At 45.1% G+C, this 13,855-nt stretch overlaps 2 protein-coding genes across 8 annotated transcripts in view; both read right to left on the bottom strand.

Moving 5' to 3' along the window:
• The window catches only part of TAF1 (TATA-box binding protein associated factor 1), a 29,430-nt gene extending 29,055 nt beyond the window's left edge, over nucleotides 1–375 (bottom strand). For all 4 annotated transcript variants that reach the window (XM_069015554.1, XM_069015555.1, XM_069015556.1 and 1 more), the window contains exon 1: nucleotides 216–375. In XM_069015554.1, coding sequence (XP_068871655.1) covers nucleotides 216–341 — 126 coding nt within the window. In that variant the 5' untranslated portion in view covers nucleotides 342–375. The remainder of the gene's footprint in view (nucleotides 1–215) is intronic.
• Nucleotides 376–493: 118 nt separating this feature from the next.
• LOC138110529 (rho-related GTP-binding protein RhoG-like) lies at nucleotides 494–13,422 on the bottom strand. 4 transcript variants are annotated; one of them, XM_069015550.1, is made up of 4 exons: nucleotides 13,351–13,422; nucleotides 10,990–11,070; nucleotides 9,862–9,917; nucleotides 494–4,968 (listed from the first exon to the last, which is right to left on the bottom strand). In XM_069015550.1, exon 4 carries the CDS (start codon nucleotides 4,945–4,947, stop codon nucleotides 4,372–4,374), a length of 576 nt encoding a protein of 191 aa, XP_068871651.1. In that variant the 5' UTR covers nucleotides 4,948–4,968; nucleotides 9,862–9,917; nucleotides 10,990–11,070; nucleotides 13,351–13,422; the 3' UTR covers nucleotides 494–4,371. The 4 variants fall into 4 exon arrangements, with proteins under 4 accessions (XP_068871651.1, XP_068871652.1, XP_068871653.1 ...); XM_069015551.1 differs by lacking the exon at nucleotides 13,351–13,422 and adding an exon at nucleotides 12,928–13,028; XM_069015552.1 differs by lacking the exon at nucleotides 9,862–9,917.
• Between the last annotated feature and the right edge of the window lie 433 nt (nucleotides 13,423–13,855).

The raw sequence follows: 13,855 nt of genomic DNA, 5'->3' as shown, positions 1-13,855 counted from the left end.
CCGAGCACCCCGGGACACTCCGGCTTCACCCCCCAACACCCGGGTCACCCCGGGACATGCCGGCTTCACCCCGGGACAGCCGGGTCGGCCGCGGACATCCCAGCACACACCAGGTACAGCCCGAACAACCCCGGTACATCCCGGCTCGCCCCAAGCACCCCGGCTCACGCCCGTCCCTCTGCCCGCCGCGCCCTCCCGGAGCGACACGGCCCTACCTTGTCGAGGACGCTGTCCCCTTCCAGCTGCCCCGCCTCATTGATGTTGCCGAAGAGGAAGCCGGCCAGGGAGAAGGGCTCGGCGCGGGCGCCGTCCGCCTCCTCCTCGCTCTCCGAGTCCGACATCTCCGCAGCGGCACCGACGCGGACACCGAGCCCGACCCGGAGCCGGAAGCGGCGGCGGGAGCGGCCGCGGGCCCGGGCCTGGACACGGCGCCCGCCCACAGCGCCCCCGCGCGGCCCCGCCCCGCGGCGCAGCAAGGAAGCGCAGACGCTCCGCCCTTCCCAAAAATTCCTTTATTGCCTCGAGGAATCGGGGTCTGGCTTTCCACAGGAAAGAGCTGCCTTGAGCACAGGTGCGGTACAAACAGCAGGGCGAGTTAATGCGACAGCCAGAGAGGTGAAGAAAGGTTTATTACAATGTAATTATGCATAATTTATTTAAAAAAAAAAAAAGAAAAAAAATCCTTTAAAACTGTTAGATGTAATACAAATCATTTTATAGCATAAAATCAAGTTGCCAGTGTATGTATCAGTACCACACTTCAGAGTCTTGGGCTCCCACTGCTGATGGGTGGTCCTTGCTGCCCACTCTGGGGGTCGGGACCCCCCTGAGATCCATCCACTCTCGGGATCAGCCCAAGCAGCACCAAGGTTTCTACAGAGTGAGGTTTAGCACCCGGAGACAAAGCACGGGGAGGTTCTTCTAGTTTAAATTTCATAGAAATAGCTAGAGCTGTAAACTGAAGAAAGCATTTCCACATCTAAGCACATCTCATTAACATCCTTTGGACACAAAATTCCTGAACTGCTCAGCTTCAGCTGTATTTAAAAAAAAAACCCAAGTAGTTCAGAAATCATTCACAAAGTAAAGGTTAACATCTGTGTCTTCACAGTGAGTCTCTTCTGTGAATTAAGATATACACATTGCATCTCTATTCAGTAATACACCAAAGGACCTTGAACAGTTCAGGAAACCCACACAGCTTAACTGGGTTTTCTGACCTCCCAAAACAAGACAAAATCCAGCCATGGGATTATGTGAAGTCTGTATTTGTCAACTGCCCACAGAAGAAAAATAAAGCTTGGGAGAAACAGAACTGATTGTAAACTGAAGCACTGGACTACTTACAATAAAAGGCACCAAGAATTTTAGGGGGGAAGAAAAGGAAGGAAGACCACAAAAGGAGAATGCCCACTGAATGGAAAAGCTTGTTGGATTTGTCCTGAAGCTCATCCTCGTGCAAAGCAGAGGCTGGAGGAAACCAGCTACTAGCCAGGACTTTTACTCCTGTCAGAAGGTGATAGAAATACAAAGCATCTAAATAACCAGGTACTCCAAAGCCAGTAAAAAGTCTCTGATGGTTCAAAGTTCCCTCTCTGCTCATTTTCATCACTATCGTGTTATTCTCCTCAGTACTGTTGTGCAATCCATTTATTAAGTAATCTAAGCAGGGATAAGGTGTTCTGGCATAATGTAATCAACAGTGTAACCAAATCAAAGAAATTGATTAAGCAGTTGAATTTTATCTCACTGTACTCTCTTCCAGTTCACACCAGGATGGCTGCTTGTGAGCCTACAGAAATGGAGGGACAGGGGTTGTGCAATAATACTTGCTCACAAGATTTCTCCTCCACAAAATGCTTGTAATCCAGTTAGGAATAACCACAAAAGACGCAGGATTAAAAGATTTCAGCATGTAAAAAAGTAAAAACTTTTAAAAACAGTAGTAGCTTCAGTACAAAACTGCAAATATATGTAGCAAAAAAAAAAAAAAAAAAAAGAAGTAGACTTTCAATTTCAGGCACTTCTTAAGACTAGTTCAAACATATCACAGACTTTTTAAAGTACATTTCTGAATAAAGCAAAGGTTATGGGCTTGCACCGGGGTCACTAGACAGTTGATTTAGGTCTGACCAGCATTAAAACAAACCATGTGCACTGGCTTAAATAAATACATTTTAAACATGATAAAGTCTATTTACTCAGTTACTGAAATTTACCTACAGAAAATAATCTTGAATTACAAGGCACAGAGTTAATTGCTGCCTGCAAGTCCAGCCTACACTAAAGGCCTACAGCTAAAGCAAAGGCAGAACGTGGTAAGTAGAGGTTATCTCAGTGAATTCTCTATACCCTCACAGCCTTCAGGGCACTGCAGCGGGAACCACATCTGGAACAGCACTTCCTCTGCAAGTGCAAGAGACACAAAGACACTCCAGGCAATGGCACTTGGTGAAGAAAAATATGCAGAGTCTGTAGGCTTCTGCAAACATCCTGCAGAACGGGTGTTTTGGTACTGCCTGCGCTCAGCGTTTGGAACCCTGCGTTGGTTCACTAACCACAGGTACCAGGGTTTGGATTAACTGCAGTTTATAATCTGTGGGTTGCAATTGGCTAAAGCAGCACCAAAATGAGAACATCTCAGATTAAAAAAACTGCAGTTAGTGTCAGCATCAGTTACACCAGCTGAAGAAAGGCACATCCTCTTCAAATAGTAGAATTAGGGCACAAATACGAACGTTTCTATCCAAATAGTGGAATTAGGGCACAAATACGAGCGTTTCTATCCACCTGGTATTTTTGCCAGCATCAGATAAAGCAAGGTCAAATTAACACAAGATCCCTAATAACCTTGTTGATGTATTTTCTGTTATCTTGCTAAAATGAGGCACTTTTTTTTCTGACCAGGGTATATACACCACTGCAGTTTTGCATGTGTGGGAATCACAAGAAAACAAGTTCTGAATGACCAATTGAGGCTGCAGCTAGACAAAGACAGCACTGTCAACTTCAGACAACAAAGCCCAGTCCAGCACCAGTGGTTTCACACAAAGTATCTTTGAAGCATGCTGCTTTCATACCACGGAGCTGGAAGGTTGAGTCTAAGGAAGGGCTCATGCGCTCACTCCTCAGCTGGTCCCGGAACCACACATAAAGAACAGTGCACATCCTGAAAATAAAAGCCAGCTGCCACTTACTAGAGCTGCTAAAGAAGGTTAAAAAGTATGTAAATAGAATTTCAGTTAAAAAGAGTTTATAATAACTGAGCATCCAGGAGAGGAAAAAGCTGCCCAGGTAATCCTATCCAGTGACTGGCTAACCGTGACAGACTGAACTGAAAACAGGAAGAAGCACGGGTTCCTGTAAACAGAATCTCCACATTTTCTGTCAGTCTTCTCACAGAAAAACAACGAAGGAATTTGCCATAAAAATCTCAGATGGTGGCCCCAAGAACGTTAAGAATTGAAGCAATTAACTCCTCAAGAGTGAACAGGCTGCTGTCAAGTCTCTGGGATTCCTCAAAGGGATTACAGTGAAAATCTCATTTTGATCATCCCAAATACCTCAGTCAGCCTGAGAAGGTAACTGTTAGAACTTTATTCTCGGGGTGCAAAATCTCTTGGGACAGTGAAATAAAATCTAAGTTTAGAAGATTAATGGAAGACTTGTATCTAAACTACTCTTCCACTTCTCCACCTCAAAACTATGAAAAGCACTCATTTGAGTGAGTCATCATTATTCTAAGTACCTTACATAAGGAGAAATCAGCTCCTGCTTCTATTAATAAATCATTGCAGGTATTCCCTGGGTCTTGCTCATTGCATTAACCATGCCTTATGCTAACTCTTCATACAATCAATCACGGTTCACTATAAGGTGAATCTCACTAATATTTCAGGCATTTTTGCAAGTAAACAAATTGTTTTCAAGCTTTAAATTGACAAAACAACTGGACAGCCAGACTTCTGTTTGTAAAACAAATTCAATCAGTAAATAAAGGATGGGAAAAGCAGCAGCTACACTTAAAGCAAAGAATTTGTGCTTTTCAGCAAATCTAGTAACTGATGGCTATCTAGTAAAGAAGTGGCTTCAAAGATGTCTCCTCTTTTATTTTCCTCCATTAAAATAATCAAGTGATCCCTGGAGAAGCTGGAGACTGGAACTTTAGAAATAAAGTAGGTATTTGACCTCTCAGTTGGAAAAAAAACCTTTTCTGTTTCAGTTTCCCTGAAGCAGTAAGACTGCAAGAATATTCATTGTATAAACCATTTCTGCTTAGAGCTGTTAGTGCAAGATGCAAATCTTCAATTTAACTCGTTAAAAAGCCCTCCAAGATTCTAGTCAACTTCCAACATCCATCACCCAAGGCGACTACAGCAAGACACATTTTCTTGTGTTCTTCTTTGTCACAGGATAGAGAACTGCACGGACAGCTTCAGCAAACACCTCCCGAACACCCTCCTGATTCAATGCAGAGCACTCCAAATATTTGACTGCTCCAATTTGTTTAGCCAGTGAAGTCCCCTGCTGCGGGGTAGTGGGAGCCAAGCTCTGCTCTTTCAACTTTTTAACCGTTTCCAGGTCACTTCTCAAGTCTCTCTTCGTGCCCACTAAAAGGATGGGAACATTTGGACAGTGGTGAGAAACTTCAGGGTGCCATTTGTGCCTCACATTTGCATAGGAGGAGGGGCTGCCAATGGAGAAACAGATGATGAAGACGTTAGTTTGGGGATAGGAGAGCGTGCGCAGGCGGTCGTACTCCTCCTGGCCCGCAGTGTCCCAGAGATTCAGGCTGACTGTCCGGCCATCCACAGTCATCTGGGCACTGTAGTTGTCAAACACAGTAGGGATGTACTCTTCTGGGAAGGCATTGGTGGTGTAGCTGATGAGGAGACAAGTTTTTCCCACCGCGCCATCTCCGACAACCACGCACTTTATAGTCTGCATTCTTCACCCAGAAACAGAGTCCTGCACAGAGCAAGAAGAGAGGAGTTAGGCAAAGCACACTCAGTGGTGGGCATTTTAAACAGAAGCTTTACCAAGTGTTTTTAATATAGCTGACCATTTCTTATCACATTCAGCAGTCTCAAGCCATTCTGAAGAGCTCGGGGCTAGAAAGACAATAGTGAAATGGAGATGCAATGAGTTGAGAGCTAAGTGACAATTGGCTGCATTCCAACCATGTAAGTACAAATTAGCCAAATTCCCACAGTCTTGCCTTACTGCCAGACTGTTTCCCACAGGCAAAAGGACAAGTCCTTAGAGGCACCTGCAAGTGGAAAGGGATTGTGACCCAGTAACAAGATACTCCATGGTTTGTAGGTTCACACATCCACCTCTGTTAAACACACTCCATAACACATAAACACACTCCAACACTCACACTTGTCTACACAGTCCACTGTCTAAACTGTTTACCACAAAGAAAGGTCCAAAAGTTATAAATAAAATCAAGACATTAATTTCTGGGCTGCACTGCTACTGTTTACAATAATAATTCACTACACTCAGATCAATCAGTCCTGGACAAACTACATTATTTAGAGGACACCAGATAAAAGGTTCAGAAAGTAGCATGTTCAAGAAAAGCTGTTCTTTGAAATATAACTAGCCATAGGAACCAGTGACAGATTAGAATCCATAAAGAATTTTTCTAAAGAAGCCAAGAACAGATTACTCTCACTAATCACTGACAGAACAAGCACGACTTAATGGGCTTGAGCTACTTGGTGTCCTCTAAATAATGAGCATGAGAAAAATACATGCCCTAAAAGATCAGCAGTCAAACAGCTTTCCTGGGAAACTGTTATGCAGGAGATACTTGATTCTTAGAGGTTTTTCATATTCCTTTCCTGATATGTGAAGAGTAGGTTTGACAGTCAAACTGATACAGTCTAAAACACAATTAATTTTAAACTGTCATCACATGAACAGCAAGAAGTTTGAAAATAGCATGGAACTAACTACAAGCAGTCATTTGTTGTACATTTCTTGTGTGCTGGAGCTTCCACTGCTAGCCTGAACAAGAAGAAACTTGCATCTGCCTTCTCACCCAAATGCCTTTGAGGTACTATCAGTAATCCTCAACTTGCAACCAGCAGAAAATACCTGCTTCAAACAGAAGAGAATAGTGGGAAGAACTTTTTAGCAGGGACTGTTACGATAGAACATGGGGTAATGGCTTTAAACTAGGAAAAGATTGATTTAGATTAGATATAAGGTAGAATTTATTTACAGTGAGGGTGGGGAAACACAGGCACAGGCTGCCCAGAGAAACTGTGGCTGCCCCATCCCTGGAAACATTCAAGGCCAGGCTGCCTGAAGCCCTGAGCAACCTGATCTTGTTGAAGATGTCCCCGCTCACTGCAGGGTGGTTGAAAGGTTCCTTCCAACCTAAACTATTTTGACTGCATATTCCAGAAAGATCTCAGCTCCAACACCATCAAAGTAGCAAAGGGAATATAGGAAAATGAGCAACTTCCTCTTCAAGACCACCCAAACAAATCAACAATTCATTCCCATTTAAGTCTCAGCTTTGCCCTTTTAGACAAAGTCTTTATCTGTATCCACATTCTCACTGGGAGCACACATGATTCTTCTGAACTAAGTGAAAACAGGCTACCTGGAGCTTTGGCACAAAGCTGCAACAGGCAACTGGAGTGACACTGACTGGTCACTACGACACACAGTGCCTAAGGAAGTATCAATGTATGTACACAGACACTACAGAAACCCCAGTGGCTGCACATGGTGGGAATGAATCACCTTATGCTGCTATTGCTGCCAAAGCCTGGCGGGACTGCAGCACACAGGGCAGGTTTTAAAGCCCATTCCTGCACTTACATCAAACCCCTGAAGTACCAGAACACGCTGTGCCACAAACCTTAGTGGTGCCCAACACCACTGCTTCCAGAGCAAAGGTTTTTTCCCAAATGAACTATCTGTGCAACAGATAACTCATTTCAGTCAGTAGCAAGTGACATCACAGAGATGGCAGAACTAAGTCAGCAACAAAAGTCTCATGAAGAACGAGATACACAAAGCCTTTTACATGCCCAGCTCCTAGTTTCTAAAAAAAAAAAATTGCAAACGCTTGCAAACAGATCTCTCTTTAAAACCCAAACAAGCTCCTCCAAGGACTTACACCTCTTAAATCTCTATGCACTTCAGTCCAGAGCTCTGCACAGAATGACAGGGTGTCCCCAAACTGCACCCCAGCCTGCACATGACTGGCACTGGCTGGAAGGTCATCACACCAGCACTGTCAGGCAACACAAGCAGCTTCCTAAATGGATCAACTCCAAAGCCAGTGTATCCCAGACCATCGCAGCTAACACAACCTGATTCAAAATGTCTAATGAAACTGTGTTACTCAAAGATTACTTTGTTGGGGTTTTATTTAAGAGCTCATTACAGTTTCAATTCGGAAATCACTAATAAAGTAACAAAAAAAGCCTGAAACATGAATGCTCTTTTCACAGCACTAATACCTTGAATTACCCCACTAAAGCTCGGATTTTAGAAGAGCAACATTTGCAATGGGAAATAACTCCATGCAAAGCTGCCAAAGCATTGGGCAAAGTATTAACTACACAAACACAACTAAAGAGCTTGTAGGCTTTTAAGTATGATTCTCTGAAGGGCCCCTTTAAAGGAGGTTGTCTGAGCTGAAAGGAATCGTGTGTGGCATATGCAATACAGAAAAACAAACACACATCAGGATACACATTATTTGTATTGAAACACGAAATTTAGATAAATTATCAAAAAAATAAAGAGTAGAAAGAAGCTACCTGACTCCAGAAAACTATCTTGTGAACAAGGGTAGTTTGGTTAAAAATTTATATATGGAAGACAAAGAGTTTTTTAATTTGAGTCACAACCAAGCCAACTAATATTACCTCCATCAGGTCTTTTCTATTAAATCCACGTACTGCTTTCTTTATAATGTATGGTCTCTATTTAGTTTTTCTTGTAAACAATTTGCCCAGCAATAAAACACTCATAAGACAGTAAAAAGCTGGGGTTCAAATTTGCATGGAAAATTCTTAGTATTTCTAAAGCACTCTTGAAGTTGGCACTGGATGCTATCTAAATAGAAATATATATTGAAAAAAATCCCCATACTCCAAAAACAAAATTACCAACAAACATTACCAAGAGGAAGAAAATTGGTTTAGGGTTTGTTTGGGGTTTTTTTGGTGACCTCCAAAAGAATTTTTGGGGAAACTTTAGAAATAAAAACTCCAAATACAACAAGTAAAAAGAACTGAAAAAGAGAAAAATACAGATTATCACATCAACACACCAAAAAAAAAAAAAACAATTTAGAAACAGAAAGCTGGGCACAAGGTTCAAAGCCAAGTTGAAAGGTTACGCAGCAAGAGAAACAAGTGAACGGAAAATCCAAAGTAGTGAGAGGTAATCCAGGTTGTTTAGTCCTGCCAGAGAAAGGACTTTTATTACAGTTGAGGTTCTAGCAGTTACAGCAGAACGGGAATAATTTTCAAAATTAAATACTATTTTTTTAAAAAGCAACAACAACAACAAAAAAAAACCAAAAACCAAAAAAAAAAAAACCACAAAAAAAACCAACAAAAAAAACACCCAAAAAACCTCACCAAATCACCCCACACAGAAGTGTTCTGCAAAAATATGTAGATAAGAGTTATTTCTATCTTGTCCATCAATTACTTTGAATTAGAAAACTGGCATTCCCTGTTGGGGTAAGTTTCCTTCTCTGAAGATGCTGCTAAGTCTGACTTCACTGCCTGCACACCTGGCACTTCCTCTGGAATGTGCAAGATTTCAATCAACATGTCAAGACATCATCTGAGGAGCTGCTCCTGTTCTGACCTAATTAAGCATTTTCTGGTATCATTAACGTGGACAGTTGGCTCTCCTGATGAACATTTGTTGGGGTAATTCATTACTTGGAACACTCACACAGAGTAACTTCATGTTGCATCAAAATTTTTTTGTGGGAGAAAAACAACTTCTAGATCTTCACTTCGAAGGGAAGTTCCCTGTCTGCTGAGCGAGGGAGAATACAGTGACAGAAAACAGACAGAAAACAGGAACCTGAATTCTTCTGTAGCTTTCTAGATTTATGCTTTTTATACTTCCTGCACTTCTAAAAACTCTTTGCAGAACTACTTCTTAGCAGGATATGCCTCTGCCTTTGCTCTGTTAACATCAGATGCCTTTTTGTTAGGTGGATTTTAACTTCGATATTGCTCTTTGATAAACTCACTCTCACTGAGCTTGTCAGGTCTTTCACTTCTCTCTTTACAGTTTAGATAGGAGCCCATTTTGGCCAAAACTGAGCAGAAAATTCTCTAGGAGTTCAGCTGAAATCAGCTGTACTGAGCTGTGTCGTTCTGCTCAGCCATCACATTTCATCAAGCCCTCACTGTTTTGGAGAACCAGATCCTGCTTTACCAGGGGCAGGCAGAAGTTAAGAAATCTAAATGATTTAATTGCTCATCTTTCAGTAATAAAAACTAGATCAGAGACAATTCACTCTGTCTGCCTGAAACGTGAAGTCAGGCAGGAACTTTCAACAAAGGACTGGGTGGATTGGGCAGTTCTAAATATATCACACCATCCTCACCCATGCAAAGGAGTTAATTCACATGTGCAGCTTACCCACCAGGCCTAGCAGGGAAGAGAAAGGGGCTCTCAGCAATTTAATCAAGACTCTGTTACTATCCCACAACAGCTCAGCTTACTCGCCATTGTTTTAGGCAAGTGCCAAAGGAGTGGAGAAGTGCCAGGCTTTCAGAATTCGTGCCAAGAAAGAGCAGGAAAAGTTAAATAGGAGACCTCATCCCTCATATCCTTCAGCCACGAATGACCTACTTGGACTGCTCAGCGCCTCTCAAAGTTTCCACACCACCGTCTGTCCTGCCATTTACCTGCAAGAGAAACAAATCTGCAACAATCTGAGTGGCAGCAGAGGGAGGAAAAAATCCACAAGGGAAGGCAGATTTCAGCAGCACAGCGGGAACTGTGCAATCCACCACTCCAGCTCCACATGAACAGAACGGAGGAAGCTTGCTCTCCCCAGAGCTCTTTGCCTATAAATTCAGCTCCCAAGCACATAACAGGAGTGCAATTCTCACTGATTGTTCCTTCAGTGTCAATGGTAGAAAGCCCTTCATGCCTTTTAACGCAAAAAGTTATTTCTAGGAAATAGAAGAAACCCCTCAAAACCTTTCAAATAATATTTTTAAAACCTTGACCTCTATCAAATTAGGCTGAAGTTGGTTTATTGATTTAAAGGGTTTTTTTTTAATGGATGAAACATACATAATCAATATTTCTTAGGAAACTACAGTGAAAATAAAGTCTTCTGCATGAGGTATTTGGGCAACTCAACCCCACAAACCTCTTACTACAGGCACTCATCCTCCAAATTTTATAGGAGAGTAGTGATATTAGTGACCAAACATCAAAGACCTTAAATTCTATGAATCCAAGATATTGAATGGATAGTTAGTATTTCCAAAGGACATGAGCTCATGAAACAGATGCACAGCTGATGAAACAACACTCTGACAAGGTGCAGCTGCACAGCCCACAGGAACCAAAACCCAAGACCTCAGTAGATATTCGAATCCGAATTCATGTGTATGAATGTGACACATATCCTGCCATAATCAAAAGCTGCAGAGTATTAAACTTGGATTTTCCTCCTGCAACCACATGCAGAGGCATGGATTCATCAAGACAGGGACCCTTCACCGTGTATTTGAACACAAGTGACCCTCTGATGGTGAACACAGTAAAGGTGTAAGAACAGGAGCCAGGGCTGCAGGGTTCTGTGCCCACACCCACTACCTCACCTCCTGGGTGACACAAGCAACTTGCACAGGTCCTGGGACTCACAGTCAGTTCATAAAAAGTTAATAACCATGTCCTTCCCACCTTCCATAGATTCTGACAAGGCCTTAGTCACTACTGTTGGCCAAAAGAAACAAACAGTACCTCAGACATAAGGTTTTGTGGAGAGGTGTGTTAAGCACGTTGGAGGATGAATGAGAAATCCAGTGTAAGCATCCTTGATTCCTATTTGGGGTAAAAAGAAAAAAAAAAAAACCTGTTAGTGTGTCTTCCTATCTTCTTTTGTCACCTGGCATTCGCTGGCACTCTCAGTTGTAACAAAGCCACTGTTGTATCTGAAGGGCAACATTACACCAGGAAAAGCTGAGCTTCTTTCCGTGAGAAAAAAAAGCCCCTCCACACTTTTCATTGGATTGCACTTCTCTGATTCCTCCTCCTCCACCCCCAAATTTCGTTGGGGGCAGGGGGGAAATTTAATAAAAAATAAAAGCACAAACAAGAATAAACAAAGAAAAAAAACCAAACAAAACCTGACCGAAAACAAAACCAAAACAAAATCAAACAAAAACCCCCAAAGGAAAACAGAAAAACCCAAAACACAGAAACCAAAACAAACAAACAAACACACACCCAAACAAAAACAAACAAAAATGCACTTAATCAATACCAGTTTTTTCAAAAGTACCTTTAAAGAGAGTTTTGGTATGACTAAGACAGGAGTTAATGCGTGCACTCAGTGTATATTTTATCACGGCTTGTGCACTACAATACTGCAACAATTGCCAAGGCTCATTTGCATCAAGTATTGCAATTCTAAAATGTGAGCAAAAGTTAACAGAGTCGTGGAGTCTCTCAGCAGTTCGTCAGATTTACACATCCAGGCAGGTAAAGTAAAAAATTATTCCCTGTAAAGGTACGAACCTTTTCATGGCACCAGATTGTGTGAAAATACCTCGGACCCCAAAAGAATCTCAGCCTCACCACGTAAGCAAATCAAACCACACATTCAGCTTCCCCCCTACTAATTGCAAACCGCATATATTTTATTGTTTTTCCAGGATCTGTGTAAAGTTCCTTTTTTGAAAAATATTTTAAAACCCTTTGAAATGGAAATATTAATCTAAAATGCCAAATATGTCTCATAATCTTTTAAGCTCCATGTAGAAAAACTGCTCTTCTGGTGAACAGTGGTAAACTGGCTCCAAAGTATGCCTTGGAGTGATGTATTTTACATCTTACAAGGAAGAGAACGTGAGCTTTTTAAAAATCAAAAAATAAGCTCGGGGCAAAGAGCTAATGATGCTGCCACAAAAACTACTGCACCCCAGCCCAGGACACACGTTGCAAGCATAAGGTACACATAAAGAACATTTAAATTATTTAAAGCTTTTTTATACCTCAGAGTAATTATGGTGGGAATCACAAGTGTTTATAAAGAGTAAACAGATACTGATTACTCACTGGTTCCTGGAAAAAAACCCCAGTAAAACCAGAAAACGACAGAGGGGAAAAAAACAGAGAGAAGTTCAGAACAAATGAAAAGCATCATTGCTTCTCGGGATTTGAGATTAAGCAGGAACTCAGTGCAGGTTGTTATAAAACCGAAAGGCACTCCAGAAGAGAACCATTGAGCTGATGAAGGGGAGCGCCGCGGCTGCTGCTAAATGAGACAATACCTGGCACTCCTGGCATCTTTTAGGTCACCACCTCGCACTATTCTTCCTGAGACAGCACTTTGCCAGTTTTTAGAGAGCAAATCCAACCTTCCTATCCTAACGTATCTCTCGCTCTCCGCAGTGAAACAAGAGACCTTTCCGAAGGCTACCTCGTCCTGTGCCAGCTTTTTATGACACTCGCTGGGAGCAGAGGTCGCCTTAAATTTGTCGCGGTGCTCCTGATAGAGATTAGCATCAGCCTGTCGTTAGAACAGCCCGGCCCAACCTTGGCACACTGCGGAAGGGGGGAAAGCGCGACCTGCCCTGCCACGGGGCCATTCCCGCTTTCCGCGCATCCCCGGAGCACAGAAAGGCTCGTTTCAAACCCTTCCCCAGCATCCCTGGGCCTCCCGACGAGCACATTCACCTCCGCACACACCGCCCAGTGCAGAAGCCGGGGCGCGCATCCCACTTCCCAAAACCCTCTGGACACGGAGGAGCCAGCACGGCCACGCGGCTGCGGCCGAGGAGCCCCCGGTCCTCCCGAGCCGCCCTTCCCTGCCCCGGAGCCGGCCGCGTCCCGGCGGGACAGGTGCCGCAACAGCCTCCCCCGGGGAAGGGACCCGCGGCGCCCGGGCCGGCAGAGGCCGCGGGCCGCGCCCCGCTGTCAGCGCGAGCGGCGGGGCCGGGCGCGGAGGATGTTCCGGCACCGCCGGGCGGGAACACACGCGGCCACGCGCGGGGCCCGCCGGGGCCGCTCCCCCGCCGCCCGCCCCGCGGGCTCCCCGGGCCCCGCCGCTCCTCCGCCCGCCCCCGCGCCCCGGAGCCGCCGCCGCCTCCCCGCGCTCACCTCCGGCGCGGCCCCGCGGCCGCCGCTGCTCCCCGCGCGCCCGCGGACCCTCGACCCGGCCGCGCCCCGCGCCCGCCGCCGCCCGCCGCGCGCACGCGCCCTGCGCGCCGCCGCTCCCGCAGGAGCCGCCAGGGGGCGCCGCCGCGGGCGGTGAGGGGCGGGCGGAGCGCGGGGAGCGGCGGGCGCGGCCCCGGCCCCGAGCGGAGCGGGGCGGAGCGGGGCGGAGCGGGGCGGGGCGGGGCGGGGCGGGGCGGGGCGGGGCGGGGCGGGGCGGGGCGGGGCGGGGCGGGGCGGGGCGGGGCATCCCCTCGGCCCGGCCCGGGGCTGCGGCCGCGCTGTAGCGCTCCGATGCTCCCGTACAGCCCCGCCGTCCGCCCCGCTGCCCGGCGCCGGCAGCAAGATCTTGCAGATGCTAAATTCGTTGTTTTGCAATTACGCGTTGTCCGAATATAGCTTGAGCGAGGGGGTTTGGTCTGGTTTTGGATGGTTTCTCAGTTGATTCACT

The sequence above is a fragment of the Aphelocoma coerulescens genome, chromosome 4A (assembly GCF_041296385.1).
Source record: "Aphelocoma coerulescens isolate FSJ_1873_10779 chromosome 4A, UR_Acoe_1.0, whole genome shotgun sequence".
Taxonomy (NCBI): domain Eukaryota; kingdom Metazoa; phylum Chordata; class Aves; order Passeriformes; family Corvidae; genus Aphelocoma; species Aphelocoma coerulescens.
Note: the sequence above shows the minus strand (reverse complement) of the source record. Positions and strands in the feature narration are given on the sequence as shown.